This window comes from Echiichthys vipera, assembly GCF_963691815.1.
Source record: "Echiichthys vipera genome assembly, chromosome: 2".
NCBI lineage: Eukaryota > Metazoa > Chordata > Actinopteri > Perciformes > Trachinidae > Echiichthys > Echiichthys vipera.
This window is the reverse complement of record NC_139827.1, coordinates 14,318,893-14,342,212: the sequence shown is the minus strand read 5'-3', so window position 1 is coordinate 14,342,212 and position 23,320 is coordinate 14,318,893. Positions and strand designations below refer to the sequence as shown.

Below are 23,320 nucleotides of genomic sequence, written 5' to 3'. Positions count from 1 at the left end.
CCGTGGGGAGTATATTAATTATTAATGAAGCTGAAGGCAGAGTGTTGAACAGGATTCAAGAGCCCCAGAGGCGAGACAGAAACATGTCGATATTTGTCATCCCCATAATCCAGAACTGAGAGGAAAACTGGTGCAACAGTCTTATTTTTACAAGTCAGAGGGAAGCTGCTTTTGTTTCTGTACAACAGACCAAGCATATCTCAAGGTTTACCAACAAGGTTTTCTACATTATATTTATCTTCAGATTTCTCATCAAGACAGACGCTAAGATATGTAGATTCTGTGACTCTTTCGATTGTGAAGAAATGCACATCATTGTAATCTATATCGCTGGATCTGGAGAATGACATGAAATTAGTTGTACTATATCATTAGTCGCTAATTCAAAGTTAATAAGGGCATCTTGCAGTGCATTAAAGCTGCATTAACTGATTTTATTTTTACACTGGAGCAGCAAAACACACAACATTGACATCACTTAATAAAACTAAGGCAGATATCATCAATATCTTCATAACAATGGATTAAATGACTGTGTAATGTGAAAGGGGTCTCTTGTAGTGACAAACCAACAGAGAATGATCACCAAACTCTGCAATTCCCCTCAACTTTACACAGCATTATAGAATTTTTTAGCTAATTGTTTTTATTTTCTGTCTTGTAACTTTTCAAACCACTTTACCTGCTCAGCAGCAAATGGCAGCATAGTTATCGACCTCCAAGGGCGGTTCACATTTCAATACATCTTGAATGCTACTTGGATGCATTTACACTCTGCTTCTTTAAGATTGGATAGCTATCGGATTAGGCCGAATTTTTATTGTATGGTGCGGCATGGCTCGCTTTTGATACCAGGTTCCTTTTACGATTTTTGTTTCCCACTACACGTGCACCCTCGATGTAGGCAGGACTGTTTATGCAAATCGTGACCAATCAGTGGTCTGCATTGTTTTAAGCCCCCCATTTAGTGTCGGCCAGGGGTGAAATTAAGCCGGTACTGGCCGGTACGGCGTACGACTAAAAGATTTGGAGGGGGTACACAAAGAAAAATATACTGTCTCTGAAAAAATTGCAAATTCAACTTGACACCTTCTAACGTTGAAGTACCAGAAGCAGCACATTTACCCCAGTAGACATTGCATACAACTCATTCTGAACTGTCTCTGAATTGTGTCTGAACCTTCAGTGCAGCGTTTCACTTGACGGACAACGAGCGAGATAGTGCACGTACTGCTCATGCATCCTGCGCCAACATGTGCAGCTGGTTTCCAAAGTGTTTTAGTAGACACACTTGTTGCAAAGTCTTCCAAATAAAAACAACATATACAGAAAAATATGTTGATGTTTCAATATTCTGTTTTTATGTGTGCAGTGTTTCGCTGAACAGACCTTAATCAGATCTTGTGCCAACGTGCATAGCTGGTAATCAAAGTGTTTTCGCAGTCAGTCATTTGTTGCAAAGTCTGAGACTTTCACACTAGCAGTGTCATAAAAAGTACTAAAGATAAGAAGTCCTGGTGAAAGCTTGATAAGCAGACTATAATAAATAATGAAGTGTATTTTTCATGTGCTACGCGCACTATTGGTCAATATGGTAGTACCAGCTAGAAATAAAGATTACCTTCACCCCTGGTGTAGGCTCAGCTCAGTTGAAACCTCGACCAAGGTGATACCAAAAAAAGACACCAGGAACAATCCACAACTTTTGTGGATCGAAAACTAAAAAAGAACGGTTCGAAGCCATTCGAGTCTAATGGAGGTGACCTAGTGATTAAGTGGACAGAATAAGAAAAATACAAAGCTGTATCATCTGCGTAAATGTGAATTTTATGTAAAATTCTTCAAATATTTTGAACATATGCAGGGAATTTCTTTCTTCAATAAAAATAATAAATGTTTTATACATCTATTTTGTATCTCTAAAAACAACAAATGTGTGTTTCTTTTATTTAAATTCAAAAGATTTAAATTCTTTATTGGCATGGGAAACAGACATTTACATTGCCAAAGTAAGTGAGAAGAAAACAAGACAAAATTGTACATACCATCTGTAAAGACCTTGTAAAGTGTAAATTGTAGTCAAATATATAAAAAGAAATAGGTTAGGTTTAATTACAAAATACAAACAGAATATTTGTCTCTTAAATATTATATACATATAGTCATATATAGACAAGTAAAGGTCACTTGAAAAGTGTGGACATTGCAGTTTAAAAAGTATGATGAACTCTAGACACTATGTTTGGTATTTGTGTTTAAATATCTTTTTTGTATATGTACAGTATGTCTACAGTATATACAGAGTTCAGCACAATGGTCAGTGCATGAGTCTTGATGGTGGTTTTATTCTGTTTTCTTTATCTCTAGATTTCTCCTCCCCCCTCTCCCTCTCCCTCTCTCTCTCTCTCTCTCTCTCTCTGTTTTCCTCGCCACCCCTCTCTCGCTCCATCAGGTCTTCACAAACCACACACCGCAGCCTCATCTCCTCCACAAGAGCGAGAGGATCAGAGAGAGGGAGAGCAGCAGCAGCAGCATCCCTGACAAGCATCCTCCTCACTGGGGGAGAGAGGGAGAGGTGGGGAGAGGAGAAGTGGAAAGAGTGAGGTGAAAAGAAAAGACGAGAGATGCCAAACCAGTGAGAGAAATAAGTTTTTTTTTTTTTAGTTGAAGGGAGGACACGCGAGGGAGAGTTTGGGGTGAGAGAGCCTGGCGGGTGGCAGCAGGGGGATTGGGAGCTTCATTTCCCCTTTTCTTTTTGGTCTGTGAACGCCGCCTGCCACCTCTCTTCTCCTTCTCCCGCCCCCCTCCTCCTCCTCCTCCTCTTCTTCCACCTCTCTGCTCCTCTTCTCATCCCAACCCTCCTCTTCCAGCTCCCGCCGTGGGGTCTCAGCTCTCCATCTCCCTCCCCCCCTCCCTCGCTCCCTACCTCCCCCGGGCGCTGCTGGGAGCCTCCGGGCTGCTGCGCCGCAGGAGGATGTCTCGCAGGGAGTCTCCGCCGCCCTCGCCACCTCCACCTCCGCAGCTGCTGCTGGGAGTGCGGAGAGAGGTGGAGCGTGAGGATCGTCCGGAGCGCACCGAGCCGCTGACTGATGCTGAGAGGGAGATCATCCAGGACACTTGGGGGCTCGTCTACAAGAACTGCGAGGACGTGGGGGTGTCTGTGCTCATAAGGTTAGTTTTGCCCCCCCCCCCAAAAAAAAAGGAGAAAAAGGATTTGATCGTCGCTGTGAAGAATTTGTCTCAGTGTGTGTAAACTTTGTAACAACAGATCTGTGAATACATTCTTTGCAGTGATGCTTAAGTTTCAGGCTGTGACGCTGCTGCTTGAGCTACCTCCATCTGTTGCTCTGTTTGAATGCTTTGTTCTGTTTCAGTGAATCCTTAAACCTTCTAGTAACTGTTATTAAGCACCATCCCGAGTTAAAGCAATGGGATCTCTCACCTCATTTGTCCTCTGCCCTTGGTATTTTCTTGTTTTAGAGTTCTACTTTGTATTTGCACCAAACACATAATAGACAGGTGAAGGCAAAGGACGAGAGGTATTTCAACAGCAGTACAGTGGTGTCACTATAACCAAGCAAATCTTTAAGTCACACTAAATTGAAAACTTTGTTAAAAAAGATAACGTTAAAAAACGACAACTGACTTTTTTAGTTTTGTTAGTTCCTTCAAAACACCAAAGTCACACAATGGGACACACTAACTAACTGCAGCAGCGAAAGACCCTTAACTCCCTTGTTCTGCAAGGAAAAATGACTTATTATTATTATTATTTTTGTCAGTGGAGTGTTGTGAGTCTTGCGAGAGACTAGATAACTGTATAAACTTAAACAGGGCCGACTAACAGCAAGATAAAGCTCTGAAGATATTCAAAATATAACTTACACTTAAACTGATATAGTGGTTTTTAGGTGGCCTGTGCCTGTCCTGTCCAAACAGGGGGTGTGCCAACAGGTCTCTTCTGGATAAGTGATGGTCTGCTACTTACCACACTTTTTTATTGTTATGTATAAAAAAATAAATATCAAAAATCTATCAATGCTGACCTCCAGTGGTTTAACTTCTCACCTACAGTGAAGTGGGAGTGCACTCCAGGGTGGGTCGGTACATTGTGACATCACTGTGGATTTGGTAACAGGTGCACAAAGGCATTTGCAGCCTGATATTTACCTTTAAAAGGTCCCATGTTGTGAAAAGCGCTCATACACAAATGAGAAATGCACACAGCAAAAAAACCTTGACTGAAACTCAAAGTGGGTGGCTCCCAGGGGCTCCAACCGTCAGCATCTGGGAGACAGCAAAGCTCGCCCTGCTTCTGGCTAATCCAAAAATGGGCAGAGAGGTAGAGCGTGGCGTAGCGCAGTGAGCGGGGCGAATGAAGCCTGATTCAAAGCTCCAAGTTAGCAAAGGCTAACAAGCTAGGCTAGCTAGAATGCATCATGAGATCCCTATGTTCCCCGCTCGTCGCTCATGCCTATGCCTCTGCTGATTTAATTTAGCATTCTCTTAGGGTTAGAGGTTACGGTTAGGGTCAGAGTTAGTGGGTGGTGTTAGGGTCTACATAGGTCTATTTGCTGGGGAATTCGGCACTGATTGTGGAAAAAATACCAGACCAGGAACATAGGACCATTTCTGTGAGGGCAGCTGTCGGAAGATGGAGTTATTTGGTGGATGTATCGATAACAATTCAGGCAGCACAAACTGCAGCACCAGGGATCACAGCAGGCTGGAGGCCAGCAGCAGCAGCAGTGCTGGGTCTAACCTGAGTCAGGACACCCCAAGACCCAGAGTCTGAGCCCACTGGTGTTTGCCGCCCTCACTTTATACATTTCTAACAAACAATTTGAAGCAAATCAATTCACTTGAATCTAGATTACATCGACGTATCTGCTAGGGCTGCAACGACTGGTCGATTACAAAAATAGCTGGTAATGAATTTCATCATCGATTAGTTGGGTGTACGTTATGATGCAAATAGTCAGAACACCAGCGTAGCTACTGGGTTCTGACGCCTACGTCGTTACCACAGCAACACATGCAAATAGGTGGTACGTCTTAAATATCTTATTCTCCAAAAGGCACCAGCACATGTGACTGTCACTCAAAGCAGCCACGCCCTTAATGATACAGAACTTTAAGCCTTAATAGATTTTAAACCGATGAGTTAGAAAAACATTTCACCCCTGGGTCTTTTGGGGAATTTGCTCTCCTTTGGTACGTCCACGCTACACTTCACAGTATAAACAGTAGGTAGAAAGTGCCCCTACAGTGCCATTAAGTCATTCCCCAGCTGCAATGACGGCGCTGAGAGTGCAGATCAGGAAGGCAGCTGACCAATCAGAGCTGAGGGGTTTTTCAGGAGGGGGATCTTAAAAAGACAGGTACTACAGTAAGACAGAGCGTTTCAGACAGAGTGTGAATACAGGTATATTCAGACAGACAAATAATGTGTTTTGATCATCAAAGCATGTAAACGCTTTCTAGTAGAACCCCAATATATATATAAGAGTATAAACTTGAAAATGGGACCTTTAAATGGAAGTTGTCCTAGTACTGTAGAGTTTAGACTGCAAAATAATCTGATAACTCTTTGGTCCATACAAAGTCCCAATTTACACTATGTGTTTAGGGAATAATCCTTGTCACATGGTAAAATATAGATTTTTTAATCATAGGAAACACAAAAATTAAACATAGAGAGGATAACATAGAAAGAAAGCGGGAGATGTTCATGGTCTCTGTCCTTTTGTACAGTAATTCAGGTCTCTAAGATTTAAGATGGGGCAGCAACACATACTGACACACTATTATAAAAACCCAGTGATAATGGAGGCTGAACGCATGCACGCACTCACACACACACACACACACACACACACACACACACACACACACACACACACACACACACACACACACACACACACACACACACACACACACACACACACACACACACACACACAAATACACACACACACACACACACACACACACACACACACACACACACACACACACACACACACACACACCATGCTTGGCGCTCATTCCTTCAACCTCTCACCAATAGCGGAGCTGTGAAAGTGTAGGGAAAGAAGGAACATTGCATTCCCTTCTCATTAAGATGCTGAAGAAATACTCCATAGTCCACTTGTCCTTGCACTACAGTACACACTCATCGTCTTTGAAATTGTATGAGATGTTGAATTTGTGCCTAGTTAATTGACTCATCTTAAATTCATGTAGAAGGCAGTTTATTACGTTCTGCTTTTGATATATTGTAAGCACCTTGTTCTAAAATCAAACATTTTTTTCCAAGAGCCTGTAATGTAAGCAGTAATTCTCTGTGAAGCTTCACTGCAAAGTAATGCAGACCAACAGGGTATAAGGTCTTGCTTCTTTTCATGTTTTTATATATCAAAGAAGAAGAAAGACTTGACTCGTTTGAATGTCCCCAGCTAAACTGTCTCAGTGTTACACCAAGAAACCTCTTAAGGGCTTGTTAAAATGGAAAGCACGTCGCAGCCAAGGAGACTGATGTGAGTGAGACAAACTGATTTTCGGTTAAGGGGTGACGAGAATCCCTCAGGGAGAGACTGGCAGGGGCAGAGAGCATCTTTTATGTGTGTGTGTGTGCGTGCACGTGTGTGTGTGTTGTGCTCTTATCTGTGAATGACAGCAACGCGCTTTGGCACTCAAATGTCTCCATCCATGCGCCACGCTTCTCCTCAGTCATTCCTTTCAAATTTCATATACATCTTTCTTTCCCTTATTAGCTGTATTGTCTGCTTCCTTGATGAAAATATCACATTCTTCTTCCTCTCAAATCTCAGTTGGTTGTGATAACAATCAAAATCAATAATTTTATAGCTGGCTACCACGTTTAGACCATAGGCTGTATAAAATATGGACAAAGTATCCATGACATCATCCATAGGTTTCTGACGAGCTGTTATGAAGCTCAATGTGGGCCATACCATCTTGACTCCGCCTAACTCTTGGGTAATTAAAAAAATTGGCACAGAGGTGGAGAGGGACTGGAGCTGAGTTGAGTCGAATGAAGCTAGCCACCTGTGATGGCCCCCACCTGTCGCTCAAGGTGGCCACACCCTTAATTATGCAGAATTATTTTTTCTTTAAGATTATTTTTTGGCAGTTTTCAAGCCTTTTATTAGATAGGACAGACAGGAAATGGGATGGGGACTAAAATTATGCAGAATTCTGAACTTTAATATAATTGAAAATGGTGAGTTGTATAAAAACACAGTTGTCATGAATAGGTAAATTAGTTGAAGAGACCATAATGGTGTTTGTACCAGGCTGTAAACATGTTAATTTCTGCTGTTAAAGTTGTACATAAGATTTGAGATACCTATCTGTGGCGGTAAGATGTAACTGCAGGCGAGCCTGTTCCTTCAGAGCCTCCATCTTGTCACATTCAAGGTCACTATGTGTGTTGACAATATTTTTTTTGCTCTATTGTAAACTTTATTGAAACACATTTACCTCTCTACCTCCGGTCTGTCCCCGTTATGTTTCCCTCTTAAATACACACACACACACACACACACACACACACACACACACACACACACACACACACACACACACACACACACACACACACACACACACACACACACATGTTCCTATTAAACTTCTGTCCATACTTCTGTCCATCCTGACTCAGAGGTTGAGGTTCCCAATTTTTTGATTACAAGTGAACACAGCATATCCGTTCGACAATCTGGGCCGACAGACCAACCGCTGTCAGCAGTGTCACAAATGTGGCGGCCTATTTACATCTAGCCCACAAATGTCGCCACAGACACAAATATTGTAATACTCTGCAAAAAGGCAAGTAGATGTGCTTTCATTAGTGGGTCACATGATCAATCACCATTGTTTTAACTCTCACTTTGATGGATATTAACTTAAAAGGCAATAAAATAGATGCAAATCTTATGGAGTATAACTTTAAGTTGGACATTTTAACATGGGGGCCTATGGGGATTGACCCGCTTTTGGAGCCAGCCTCAAGTGGTCATTTGAGGAACTGCAGTTTTTGGCACTTCTGTATTGGCTTTATCTTTCAGTACCAATGTGGAGACTATTTCTTGGCTTGGAGCAAAGAGTACCTTCCTGAACTCTTTGTATTTGCCTGGCACCTTCACAGTGTGAATGTCCAGAAAGATACATTATGGTAGCTTTAGAGGGGCTTTTTTGTTACCATTGGATGGAGCCGGACTAACTGTTTCCCCATGTTTCCAGTCTTTATGCTAAGCTAAGCTAACCGGCTGCTGGCTGTAGCTTCATATTTACAGACATTAGGGTGGTATCAATCTTCTCATCTACGACTAACTTTAGGCAGAGTCCAAGAGTCCAAGTTGATGCCTTTAGATTGATTTTGTCTGACGAGCAGTCCCAATCCCAGATATATTCAGTTTACACATATAACACATTACAGATAACCAGAACTCTGTACTTATTGCTTGAAGTAGGCTCAAATGCTAAATTAAATGTTCTGTCGATCTACTGATAGTTTCAGTACAGTATATATTCATGATTCTATCTGTGTGATGCACAAAGAGTGTGATTACCAACAGTTTGTCAGTTGCCTAACATAACCTGAGGCCAAAGTCTTTCACGGTTGAGATCTTATTCTCTAGATCATGGATTTGCATTTTCATGTCAATCCATGCGCGTGGATGCATGGTGAGAAAAGACAGTGACAATAGCCTCATAAGATTTCAGTAATGCGTACAAATGCAATTGCACCAAAGAGTGAGTGCACCCCAGGCGTCAGCAGAACAGTGCATATGGCAGCTTTTTGAAGAATCAAACTCTGCATACGTATTGTGGTGACAGTGCTCTTAGAAGGATTTAAGCATTTTTTCACCCAGTAGAAGATAATTAAATGCCACAATGAAATATAGCAATAGCAATCGATTATTTTCGTAATAAGTTTTTAGTAATACAGTATTCTACTGATTATTCCATTAGAAAATAATTAGTTAAAGAGCAATAGTATATATAAGCTACAAAAGAGAAAAGAAGACCAGTCTCTTAAATTGAACAACTTATTGGTTTCTTTTTTAGAAAAATCAACATTTTTTTTTGCTTAAATTGCATACAATAATATTATCTGTCTAAAAATTAGCCCATTCAGTGCTTTTAAAGATGTACGCGGTAAGATTTTAATCTAGTTTATTCTCTTTTAAGTTACTTTCTATCAAAGAGTGAGTTAAAACAATGGTGAGTGATCATGTGATTGCCTTTTTGCAGAGTATTATAATATCTGTGTCTGTCGCAACATTCGTGGGCTAGATGTAAATAGGCCACCATGTTTGTGACGCTGCTGACAGCGGTTGGTCTGTCGGCCGAACTCGTCACTAACAGTTATGCTTTGTTAATGCTAATATGACATTTATTTATTTAACGCCATGAAACGGTGACTAGAACTGCACTGTAACATTTTAGGGTTAGGGTTAGGCATCAAAAGGACTTATAAAGTGTGCTAGATATTCACATTAGATTAATGAATCAAACAAAGCTATCGGTGTGTGAGAGTGTTAGCTAATTAGCACTATAAACACAAACTACACTTGAGGTTGATGCGAATATCATCAATTTTCAGGTATATGACAAATTTAAATTGTAGCCTGGTGGCGCTGGATGAAAGGTTATTACAAGTCGTCCTCTGGACTGTGAATATATGAAACAAATTTGATGGCAATAACATTCAGTCGTTGTCAAGAAATGTCACTTACAACCAATGTCAACTTGCTGGTGGTGCTAAAGTCAGTGGATCACCAAAGTCATTCGGATCTATTGTCTGAAACACAAGTATGTCTGTAGGAGAGTTGATAGCAATCTATACAATAGTTGTTGAGACATCTGAGTTAATACTGTGGTAGATCTTGTTATATCAGGACTATATGGGTTATTTTTATCCGTCAATAATTAAGCCGGCAGTGGAGTCGTAGAGTTTTCCTTGTGAAAAATACGTCCTTGAAGTTGCGGCAGTGAGGCTCAAGGTTGTTCACGGTACTCCAAAGAATTATAAAAACCCTTCCAGTCTAATCAAAGTGTGATTAAACAAGCCCCACTAATGGTGCCGCTTTTACTTTGATGACTTCATTTAAATGCAGAGACAGGTGCAAGAATGTGTTCAGAGCTCTCCAAAGTACTAAAACCAGCACTCCTCTCACACAGGGACAAAATGTTTCCCACCATGCCTCTAAAGACACGTAGTGTTACCGTTCTGAAACACATTAAGGATCAGGTAAAGTCGCTGTGGTCCCCCATCATGTATCCCTCCATTAAATACACTGCACACCACCCGTCCTGACATTACAGGATGTTTGGCTCATTAGTACTCAGCATGTGATGAGTGCAATCACATCAAAACTATGACTGTGTCTAATCTGTATGCTTACGTTTTACCATACTGCGTCTTAATCCTGTATACTAACAGAATGGGCATAGGCTTAGCTTTGTCAATAAAGTTAGAAATGAGAACTTTCAGCGGCTCCATACAGAAGCTCATTAAGAAATAGTCAACTTTGATATTCCAGGCCTGTTGAGGGGGTTAAAGGGTAAAACACAAGCTTAAACAAAAACAATGACTGACCGGTTTTGTTTACATGTAATGTAATGTAATGTTACTGTTAATGTACTTAATGTCAGCAATGCAACTTAACATTTTTGTTTTGGATTTTATGTAAGTGATAATAAATGATGAGATGGTCTTATATGAAAAAAGTGGTTTAGTATGGTTAAGTAACGGTTAGCACATCCTGCACACAACTGTACAGCTTTCACCATTATTAAACAGTTATATTGTGCATATTTGTTAAAGTGTTTTTATGCTTCCCCTTCCCATATTTTTTTTCTATTTTAGTTATTAGAGTAGTTATTTTATTTCCTCTTAATATGTTTATAGTATGCACCATCAACCAACATCTACTTGGCAATAAACCTTATCCTGATTCTGATTAAGATTTGCTTATGTCAACAAAATCATTTAAAGCTGAAGGTGGTAACTTTCTATGTATTGTTTTTTTCACATTTGCTGAAATTCTCACTATATCCCAATCTCAGAACCCATCGTCTTATTTGTCTGACGTCAATTTAGCCTCTGGAGGCGACGGCTATACACGGCTAATATTTTTTATATTCTGGACGGACAGCCGGGCCAAGACCTACGCTTCTGAGCAGTAGTCGTGGTTTACGCTCCAACCACTTGAGACATGAGAATAGAGTGGAGTTGAGAGACAGCATCTCTATAACCAGATATCTGCATTTGAACGCAGACAGTTAAATAAATCATCCTCACACAATAGCCCATGGGTTCGGTGATTACATGGCAGCCAATGCTTCTTTTGCTCTCCACACAGACTGTTTATCAAGTATGAATAAATGTTCTGTTACTATATTGCCTATTTTTTGCAGTGCTCTCAGTAACATATTGTAGTCTACCATTCAACTGTAAAATGAGAAAGTTTGTGACCAAGTTGAGCCAAAACAAAGCTTAACTACATTCTAAAGGGAAATATTTTGATTTCATAATAACTATATTGGATTTTTGAGGCTTTAATTGTGACCAGGATACATACCGTACTGAGTGAGACATTTTATAGTAGAACAATGAAGTGAAGTCAGTGTCACTCTAGTTTGGCACTTCTCTGCAGTTTGTTGTCACTTACAGGCTGATATATACAAATTACATATTTTTAAGCAAATCAGTGTTTATCAGAAGTTTGATGTTAAAGTGAAATTTCGGCGCCACATCATCCCATGGTCTTTTTTGGCACTTACATTCATTAAATAAGAAATGGAGATTTTTTTTTTTGTGTAACAACTATTAACGGAGAAATCCCAGAGATTCTTTAACAGCCGGAATTGGCTAACGCTGATTAGCTGATTAGTTTTTAACCACTAATTCTGCTCAAAATAACACCAAACCTCTGCAGTAGCATGAGAAGAGTCCCTACACATAAAACGATCGGCTCCTTCCTTTTGGATTGACTTTGGTAATCGACTTGAATGGACTTTTCCATGAGAGGAGCTGGTACCGGGGCCAGTTGGTAAGTCTTTCAAAACACTCTTTTAATTAACTCCGGGTTCGCTAACTACATTGTGGGTGCTTTATTTTATGTGTCTCTGGTCACCTGCATGAAAGCCTGATGTTTTACACATCCATCCATAACCCCATTACTCCAACCTCCACGCCCTCACTTCCCACCTTGCTACATAAGGGGTAAACTACTGAACGGGTCATTGAATGTACATGAGGTACACAATCTTCTAGGAACCAAATCCCAAATGAGCTTCTTGTACTACTTTTATTTTAGATTGCCTCCTTTTAAAACAACATGCTTCCTAGAGTAGTGATAAACCATTCAAGTCTTCAATTCTGAGGGTCATGGGATCCACTTGACTTTGTGTGAAACACCAGATCAAAAAAGGTTTCCTGTGCCTGTTGCATATATTATTTTAATGTACTGTAAAACCGTACCTTGGCTACAGGGAATTAAACATTTATCATCTTAACACAGGAAGACAGGCACAAAAAGAAGAACTCTCTTTTTCTTCAAAGAAAAACATCACATCAGCACTGTTTCCTCAAAGCGTTGAAGTTAACTTTCATGTTTGTCTGAGCAAAACAAGAGCTCCTAGACAGTCTGTAATATTCCTGTCACCAAGGAAAAGAGTTTGTGTGTGTATCGTGACAGCTGGTGGAGCCAAGCTAGGAGTGCTACAGGCAAGCCGAGCCTTTGTAGGTCTAGCATGACACAGGATCGGGGATGTGGATGTAGTGTAGCAGGGCTGCCGACGGCCAAACTCCAACTGGGAAGTAACTGTACTAGCAATTCTAGTCAGCTGGAGCACTGACAAGATTTAAAGTGGGTCAGAGCAGAAGAGTGTGTGTGTGTGTTTGTGTGTGTTGTGTGTGTGTGTGTGTGTGTGTGTGTGTGTGTGTGTGTGTGTGTGTGTGTGTGTGTGTGTTCGCATGTAAACCCATCTGTTTTTCAGTCAACGTTTGTCTGTAAATGTGCAAAGCTCTGTGTTAACAATTATACTTTGTATTGTTATCAGTAAATATTGACAATACTTAATATGCTACATTTCTCACATGAACCTTTAGCTAAGCTTGTGGAAACTTTCTTATTGCTTTGGCATACGCTCTGTCCTCCCTCTTTACTGAGCTGCTGTGAGCTCACAGTCGGCTGTGATGAAAACTGTCAAACCTCTGAATCAAAACAAATCTTTGTAACAAGAATCCCACGAGACAATTTACATTTTCTTTGTTTATCTCTCTTCTTACATCTAGCGGGGTGGCTTAAGGATGGAATTTACTACATCTGCACTCGAAATAACTCTCGTTGTACACACTGGGCAGCTCTCAAACACAATCCAACGGAGAGGCCTGTAATAATAAGCCTGGACCTCCCTAACAAGACTGTCTTTAAGAGGCTATAGTGGGATCTGCAGAAGTGAAATTCTGGCGTAAAAACATACCAGGGTCCTTTCTGCAAATGCACTCATCAAATAAGCCATCCAGACAATCTTTTTCGTGTAACAACTATTAACGGAGAAATTTCGGAAGAGTCACTAACAGCTGAATGCAGCTAACACTGATTAGCTCGGGGCAGTACGGTGAAGGCACCAAAACTGTTTTTTTTAACCAGTAATACTGCTTAAAATAACACCAAACCACTGCAGTAGCATGAGAAGAGTCCCTACACATAATACGAAGCACCAATGGGCTCCTTCCTTTCGGATTGACTTTGGTAATCGACGTGAACTGACTTTACTATGAGAGGAGCTGCTACCTGGGCCAGTTGGTAAGTCTTTCAAAACACTCTTTTAATAAACTTCAGGTTCACTAACTAAGTTGTTGCTGCTTTGGTTTATGGGACTCTTATCAATGCTACTGCAGAGGTTTGGTGTTATCATTAGCAGTATTAGTGGTTAAAAAAGAATGAGCGAGCGAGTTGGTCTCTTCCTGTTTACTGCAACAACAAGCAACATACAAAACGCCACTAACACATTTCCTCAAACAAAACTATAAAGACTGATGTAGTTTGCTAAACTAAACATAGAGGCATTCACGAGGACAGCTAACGTTACGCATTCTCTTCTTGTTTATCCGTCACTACAGCAACCACCCTCCTTAAACTGGAACAGCGGCGCTCGGTGAAGGGACGGGCTGCTTTCTGCTCAGACACTGAAACATCGATGTCATGCTGTTGTGGTATAACAGTTCTAGTTAACAGTGGACACATTGCACCGTTTTGTGAAATGATCCTCCTGATGTAGTGGTGTGCATCCGCGAAAACCGTCTGTGTAGAACAATGATCCCTGCGCTGAACAGGCCGCATAAGGCATGAGATATGAATCAAACAAATCATCGAGTCATTTTTGTAATTGAGTAACTCGAGTCACTCAATGAATTGTTTCAACCCTAATTGTGTTAATGCCCATAGTAGCTATTTCACTGTAGTTATGTCGTGTAGCGTTCTTTTTTTCCCGAGGTAAACGATAGAAATACATCGTTCATGTTACAAAAATAATCTACCAGGAATGTGCAACACTGCACCTTGCTAGATGATGTTGCATTGAGGACAACCCTGCATTGTTTTGTTGCAGCTGTTGTAACCCCGCTGTGTTCATGGACTGGTGCCACACACATCCACGTTTTTTCACATGGCGCTAAACTTCATCTGATCACAGCTCTAGTCTTAATATATTCAATGGAATGCAAAAGAGAAGGTGAAACATGTATTGTTAACAACAAAGAGCAAACTAAACCCTCATGCCAGTACAGTTTCATACATACATCTTGTTATGTTGGTCGGACGAAGCACCTGTTTCACTTTTACGAAATAGTCAGAACGGATTATTAGGTCGGAGTCAGACCTTATTTCACTTGAGTCCCAAGACTACCCACATGGTGTAAGTCTTAACTGAATGTTGTCTGATTAAGAGAAAGGGTTCAGTAACACATAACATATATATCTCCTGCTCTCAACAGCATTCACATTTGATTCAATTCATGCAAGAAGGCCACCATCCAGCACATTTCAGTAAACTTCAGTAAAGTAACAGTATTTAAATATGGGTAGGACACTGTGGAAGGGGAAATAAATACCATACAGGTTTTTAATCTTCTTAGTACGGTGCCTTCAGTAGTCTTTCAGGTTGATCCGCTGGCATAAACAGCACCAGACATGCTTGAAAATTAAACACTCTTCAGCACACCTGCATCCAATTACACTCAATCTTAACTATCAGGGTCTCATCAGCGTTACAGCACTGCAGAGGAGTGTGCCAGGCACTTCCTGTCACGCGGATGGTGCAGAGGTGGATTAAACACTTTACAGACATGGAGAAGTGTGCGTGAATTGCACTAGTCAGGTCAATCTACGGACGTAAATCTGTCAACGGATAGTGTAATTAAAAAGCCATTGAATTTCTAACACTAAATATTTATGCATTGCAATTATGTATTATGTATCTGAATGTTTTGACTGATTTAACTCTTTATTGTTCAATGTTCATGAATTTAACGTTGAAGAAATCAACTTTAAAAAAGTCAGGGTTAAATAATTCAACGTTAAAGGTTTCAATATACCAAATTCAGATGCAAAATACGGTGTATAAAATTCAGTGTTCAAATCAAGGAAGTGCAATCGATTCTAGATAGTACATAAGTTGTATGTCATCTAACAAGGGGAGCTTTGACAACGTTATGCCGTGTTCTGCCGCTCTCGTCAGTTGATTTCTTTTTGGGTCAAATTTTTAACATTGAATTGTATCTGAATTTCGTATATTCAAATTTATACACATTATTTAACGTTAGTTTTTCTAACATTACATTTTTTAATGTTGACTATTTTTAACCTTGAATTTTTTCATCTTGAACTTTTTTAACTTCAAATTCTTTAATGTTGAATTCGTGAACATTGAAAAATGAAGAGTTAAATTCAGTCGAAAAATTTAGATACGTGATTTCAAGGCAGAAATATTAATTGCTAGAAATTCAATGGCTTTTTAATTTCAAAATGACACAGATTTACTTCCATACAATTCTGTTTATATAGCTCGATATCACAAATCACAAATCAGCCTCAGGGGGCTTTACGATCTGTACAGCATACGACACCTTCTTTACCTTCGACCCTCGCTTCCAATCAGGAAAAACTCCCCGAACAGACCCTTTAACAGGTAAAGAAATGGAAGAAACCTCAGGAAGAGCAACTGGGGAGGGATCCCTCTCCCAAAATTACATGGCATGTGATGAAGCAGACAGGCCACACAAACACAAGAAGCTAAACTGAAGCACACTGTTAAAAACCAACTTACTAATGAAAAAAATCACAAGAGGTTGATTAGAATTTGTGATTCTCTGTGATTTTAAAGGCCTCGGGATATAATTTTCAGACTGACCGAGGGTCATGTTTTGATAATGATCGTTATTAAACTGGAAAGAGGGAGTGACTTTACAGCCTCGGGCTATTCGTTTCTTGGGTGAATTCTTATTTTTCAAGCATGACTCCACACACGCTTTGGTCAAATGTTGCGATGCTTGCATGGTTCTCATTACGATAGCTTTCCACAGGGTTCATTGTGGGCATGTGATTGGATTTTGTCGCAGTTAAGCCGAAAAGATGTCTTAGCTGTCATGTTGGGTTTATTGCCAACAATAATTCAAGACTGAGTAGTAACAACAATGTTAAGCGAATGTGTCCTTCATGTATGTGTAATGTGCCTGTCTTCATGCTTCACTCCGTCTCCAGTCTGTGTTCATTATGTATTTGGTCTGTTAGGTTCAGCATAAAAATCCTTCAAAAATACAATACAAAACAAGAAAAGTATACACAGCAGGAACAGTTCCTCCTCTTGTTTCTCTAAGCCTTTCCTCACTGCAAACCAGCAAAGAAAAAGCAAAAAAACAACATAAATATATATATATATGGCATGATGTATGACATCATTAGAAAGATTAGTGCAGTGTTTTTCTAACCATTGCTAACATATCATGCAGTTTAGATTTCCTGCTCAACCAACCAGGGAAACAGAGTCTACAGCCGTGCCAGCAGCTCTGGGAGACTGTTCAGTTAATCCATACCTTGAATGGTGTTTTTGTGAATTTAAGTGAATCTAGTCATGCATTTTTATATTTCACACACCTGTGATCCGTCTCATTTGTGGTTTTTCTCTTTTTACCTGTCATTTTCTGGAGTATAAGACAATAGATGCAGCCATTGTTCTGTGTGTAAAGCCATCAAAGGCTCTCCTGTAACACTGTTGGTCCAATTGATTCATACCTTGAATTTGTTGCTGTCTGTGCCTTGCAACTATGTGTTTAATGAGAGCGACAGTGGTAAATCCCAACTTTTGATTTAAGACAAGTCACACTGGGTTTTATCCAAAAGTCATTGAGCACTTCTGTTGTCACGGCTGCTCCTCCTCAACAGCCTCTCCACCTCACTGGTGGAGCTTACAGAAGACATCAAATGACGTGTTTTGCTTCCATACTATTTATGTTTTTTGATTTTTATGACAAATGGCTGTGAGTTTATTGAGGTTATTATTGCAAATGAAACCCCGGCAGGGTGATGCAGGACACTCTACCTTATCCTGCCTATGACACGGCTACTTACTAAAGAAATCAATCATTTGATACAAAATGTTGACTTATAAATGATAAGCATAAATTATGCTTATTCGGAGCAGCAGTCTGCCCTTTAGAAATAACAGTACAGACTGTAGAATGCCATAACAGATCAACAAAGTTGTGTAATAACATGGGCAAGGGGGACATAGCGGATGTGAACATATATTTCTTGTCCAGTACCTCCATGACCTTTATTACCATCGCAGGTGGTTTAGCATGATGGAGAGGGGGAACTATGACCATTCTTTTTCTACAACGTGTAACGATTTTCTGTACAGGGCAGTAGGCTTTTTTTTTTTACATGAGGTTAAAAAGTGATCATAAATGTATTCGCCTCCTTAGGTTCTTTATCAACTTCCCATCGGCCAAACAGTACTTCAGCCAGTTCCAAGACATGGAGGACCCGGAGGAGATGGAGCGAAGCAGCCAACTTCGGCACCATGCCCGCAGGGTGATGAATGCCATCAATACTGTGGTGGAGAACCTCCACGACCCAGAGAAGGTGTCGTCAGTGCTGGCTCTGGTGGGAAAGGCCCATGCAATCAAACACAAGGTGGAACCCATGTACTTCAAGGTAACTTCAAGGAATAATCTGACACTATTAGACATTTGTACATCATTAATGCTTCATGTTCACAAGTTTCTTTATGATGAAGTGTATATTTGACCTCTTTGATGCATCAGTGTCTTTCAGCTGGCCTACCACATTCTTCTTTACTTTGCTGAGGGATTTTCTACATTTCCAAAATTGCCTTCAACAATCCTGTAAGATTGCCACAGAGGTGTTTCATTGCTTGGAGACGTGCTGCTTTCTAGTTTTGGCCACTTGATGTGTGTGCCCATGACACAAATTAGACAGTATCCAGAAAGATAATTGTCAAGAGCTCTATTTCCTGGTTAAGTGGCCCGGCGGAAGTATTGTCTTGCTTCAGCAGCCCCCTGAATTCTCAAAGCATCCCATTAGCACCCCAAAGAAATGTCCTCATTACTGATGTAGTCCACACGGGAATCTTCTGCCAATTTAAATTTACTCTGGATGAAATCCCTGTTTTGCTCTTGTCTGTTTTTATTTCTCCAATGCAGCTTTTGCCTGTTTGCACCTGTGTGCAGAAATGCACCAAACTGATATGAAGCCATGTGTCTAAAACCATGTCTACAAATTCTACTTTTCTCAGACATGATCAAAAAGAGTGAGATGACATATTTCAGCCCCCAGCTTCCTCCCACCTACTTTAATTTACAACATACTACCAGAGCCCGTTCTGGCTGAAGGTGTTATGTCTCTTGCACCCAGGGGTGTAGTGCTATAAATACATGAGAGCATGCACGTGTCATAAGTACGTTGTTTAATGTTACTCAAACACCGTTCCTACGTTGTCAAGTTAACATATATTTCACTCGATCACATGTTGGATGGATGTTATTGATACTTTCATCATGTGGAGAATAATTAGGCGCTACCATTGATGTAGTAGACTGTAATTAGCAATATATAGGTGAATAATCACAAGTAGTTTGTGTTTTGAAGGATTTAATTTACAGAGCTGAGCAAATGAAGATTCATTTGAAACATCAATAGACTGAGAAGAAATGATTTCATTTACTGTGCCGATTTAAGGCTAACGACAACTTTAAGGTGGACTGTTTTCTTGCTTTTACTCAATGCCTAGGTTGACGCTGTGAATCAATCAACACACCTTAAATGTCAATTTAACAATTTTGACCATTTTATTTGTTTTTATTGGCTCTCTTGCAAGACATTAAAAAACTTTGCATGAATTTCAAGGGATTATGCGAACTGTGAATATTTTATTTCTTAAAAAGAAAGTGACAGAGCGTAGTTGTCGTGCGCTCCACGGTGCAGCACTACACCTGTTGTTTCACTCATCAGTGATACTGGGTGCTGTTGAGCGTGTGTCACACTGTACTGATTTACCCTGGAGTGCACTTCTACGGTCACTGCAGCAAGGTGAGAAGTTCAACCACTGGGGGTCAGGTCAAACATTTTGATTTAAGTTACTCCTTAAGCGCATAAATAAAAATGTCAGAAAAATTCATTACAACTCAGTGTATCAAAAATACACAAATGTAAGAGCTGATCACAGGTGTAAATTATAGTATATAAAGTATTACAGTTATCAAAGTCTATTTATTAATAATTATTTATTATTATTGTTCATTTTATTACCAGAGCTAACAGTGCTGATGAAGGCAGAATAAGTGTGTTTAATTAAGACCATACGTTTCCATAATTTTCAGTGTGAAACGCTGATTATTAAATCCGACTCTCTCTTCATCTGATTGGAGAGAGGATGCTTCCTCTCTTCTAGTCTTTTGAATGCTGTCTGCAGTCGGTTCATAAATGCAGCTGTGAAGAGGACACATTACCGCCGTTTAAGTATCCCTCCACTGGTTTCCGATTGCCTTTTTTCTTTTTTTTAGATTTAATTGATCGCTGCGTGAATAAATGATTAAACTGATTAGTCAAACTGTGTATGGGTGAACCTCTTGGGTCATTATTTCATATTTTTGTGGCGATCATGATGGTGGTTGGGGAAAACAACACATCATCATTATCAAGAACATATTTTTCTGATTAATTAACCATTTCAAGTCAAGTCAAGAGATCTTTATTGTCCCCGGAGGGCAATTTGCAGCACAGACAGCAACAAAAACAAAAGTAAAATGCACAATATTGACACATACGATGACAAAGAGCTAATAATTAAAAGAGGTGGAATACACAACAACACGAGTGACATGGGACAACAATTAACAATCATCAATCAACAAAATGCAACAGTGCCTCACTGGATAAAAACTGGATAAAAATAAGGAGTTAAAGTGACCACAGTGCTATCAATTGTTGGCCAACAGCCACTGGAACCCAGGATTTTCTAAATCTGTCAGTCCTGCATCTGGGCACATTAAATCTGCATCTCGATGGAAGCAGTTTAAATTCATTTAAAGTACCTTACACACAAAATACCAAAAATGTTGCTTGTTGAAGCTCCTCAAATGTTTTTCTCTTATGTCATTCTGAAATTGAACATCTCACCCCACCTGTGTCCCTCTTCTTTGTCCTGTTCCTTTGTGTTACCTGTCCACCCACTGCTTTCATGCTTTGCTGTTATCCTTTTTTAATTCTGACCTGCCTCGCTCACTTTTCTGTAAAGCAAAGTGGATTCTTTATTTCCACTGCTCCGCTCTCACTTTAGATCACCCTTTCTTTCTTTCACCTGTCATTATCTAAAGCATTTGTTAAATTTCTTTAAATTTGAAGAGGTATGTTTTTAAACAGGATTTGAAAGTAAGTGTTACTGATATCTGGAGGCTGAAAGCCCCATGGAAGACAAGGTATGGTGCGGAGCATGGAGGAGGAAGAGCACCTGCGATCAGGGTTTCTACACATTTTACATTCCAGACTTTTCCAGACTCAGATTTCCAGACTTGTCAGAGGATTTTTCAGTCAATATTAAACATCTGAATACCAATTGTTAGATTTTTATTATGTAAATGAATGGATTTGAAATCCAAATTTTAACACATATGTTAAATTCTGACTTTGTATGCAAGACATTTTTTCGTATTGTAGCTTATATAAGGCGAGACATGTTCAACGCACAGCATTTTATTCAAGCTAAATGCTAAAAGAGTGAAATTAACAATTAACTGTGTACCTGCAGCCCCTACAGACAGTATCAGTACAATTAACCAGGAACCACTAAAGAAAACGGAAGTCTTTGCTTCATTGGCTTTAGATGGAGTGAACAAACTTGTGAATAAATAAAAATAATAATAAATCAAAATGAATCAGAAATAAAATGTAGACGACTTCACGGCGAGTTTCATATCATCTACAGGTCGGCTACGTTGCATTAGTAAACTTGTTTTGAATTGTATATATTAATAAATTATATTTTAGAAAGTGAGATAATAGTCTGGAAACAACACAAACTTTTGTCCCTTTTTCCAAACTTATCCAGACATGGAAATTACTCAAATTCAATTCTATACTTTCCCAGACTGCGTAGGAACCCTGTTCCATTATCATTATTTATATCATGATATTAATAATGTAAAAAAAGTTTAATGAAGTTTCTTTCTAACCCTCTTTCCTCACAGATCCTGAGCGGCGTGATGCTTGAAGTGTTGGCTGAAGATTTCCCAGAGTTCTTCCCGGCAGAGGTGCAGATGGTGTGGACCAAACTGATGGGGGCCGTGTACTGGCACGTGACAGGGGCCTACACAGACGTGGGCTGGCTCCAGGTCTCCAGTTCAGCGGTGTGAAGAGTTTGGAAGAAGAGGCGGTAAAGGAGTTTCCATTGCAAGGAGTTCTGTGAGGATGTTTTCACAGATGTGGATAAGATTAACGTGGTAATCCGTGCAACTAAGTACTTTATTTTGGTGACATTTTGGGTGCTGAGCTTTTATTGCTGTAGTGTTTCGACATCACACTCTCCAGAGTTCACTTGGACGCCAAACAATGTAGCCAGACATGTTACCTTTGTTCTAAAGTTTTAGCCAGTGTAAGTGGTACTTTGGTCTGTGTTTTTAGCCACGGAAGCGATCACTGCTAATGCTAACTATCCAGTTCTTCTACTGTTTATTCCAAACTACTGTCGCTACCTAAAGCACACAACACATCATTAATTAACCCTTTGCTAAGCCCTGCTCCCCTTACTGCTACTGTTACTGTTGCTGTTGCTAGGCCTGTCAAGCTTTCCAATCTACTCAGCGTCAGATTAACCATAAAAACAAAATGAGTAGAAACCACATTCACATTCAAATCAACCTAGCAGGATGGTCAGAGTGGCAAAATCTTTTTACGTGTACCATTGCCATTGCAGTGGGCTAACTTATAATACTTATAATAAAACTTAACTTATAGTAAACTGACTTGCAACAAGTAACATACTTGCAAGTCGTGAAATAAGTAAAATTAAACAACTTGATGCTTCATCCACACTTTTGTCACAGTGACTCTGTTTGGCTGTATCTAGCTTAGCATAAAAACATGGTGGAATTAGGAAGCTAGCTAACTAATTAGCCATCTACTAGTTTGGAAAACAGATCCGTGTCCTTTTTACTTATAATATTCCTATGGGTTAACCACTCAAATCTCTTTTAAAATAGTGGTCCCTTGATCTTACAGAGGTAGACTTCTCATTTTCAGCTGAACATTGCTGATTTTGCCACCCATAAAACAACTGTTGCTGGCAGATTTTAATCAAATTCATGTTAGCTAATCAAAATATTGCATATGCTGTTTCCATTAGCTTTATACTTAAATTTGCACTTGAAGGCTAACAGCCTCATCATATTTTGCTAACCATGTCAATTAAAAACAAGGAGGTTACGTAAAAACACAGCATCTTCACCATGAAACACAATGGACACATGGAAACAAAGAAGTGGTAGTGTTTTTGTATTGTGACAAAGCTATATTCATTAGTTCTAGCATTATGGTACAATATGATGAGGAATAATGTGAAGAAAAATACTGTAATACTGTATTAAAGTAAGCGTCGTTGGGGTAGGTTATTAATCTACTGCGCTCTTTAAACTTTTGATGTTGTGTTTTTGATTGAAAAAAAAAACAGCACCCTCCAAACTCTTGAATATATATTA

At 39.7% G+C, this 23,320-nt stretch overlaps 1 protein-coding gene across 1 annotated transcript; it reads left to right on the top strand.

Moving 5' to 3' along the window:
- Window positions 1-2,974: 2,974 nt before the first annotated feature.
- Window positions 2,975-21,979, top strand: cygb2 (cytoglobin 2; the record flags this gene model as incomplete). The annotated part of the gene is made up of 3 exons (XM_083935252.1): window positions 2,975-3,171; window positions 18,032-18,263; window positions 21,815-21,979. 3 exons carry the CDS (start codon window positions 2,975-2,977, stop codon window positions 21,977-21,979), a joined length of 594 nt encoding a protein of 197 aa, XP_083791378.1.
- Window positions 21,980-23,320: the final 1,341 nt, after the last annotated feature.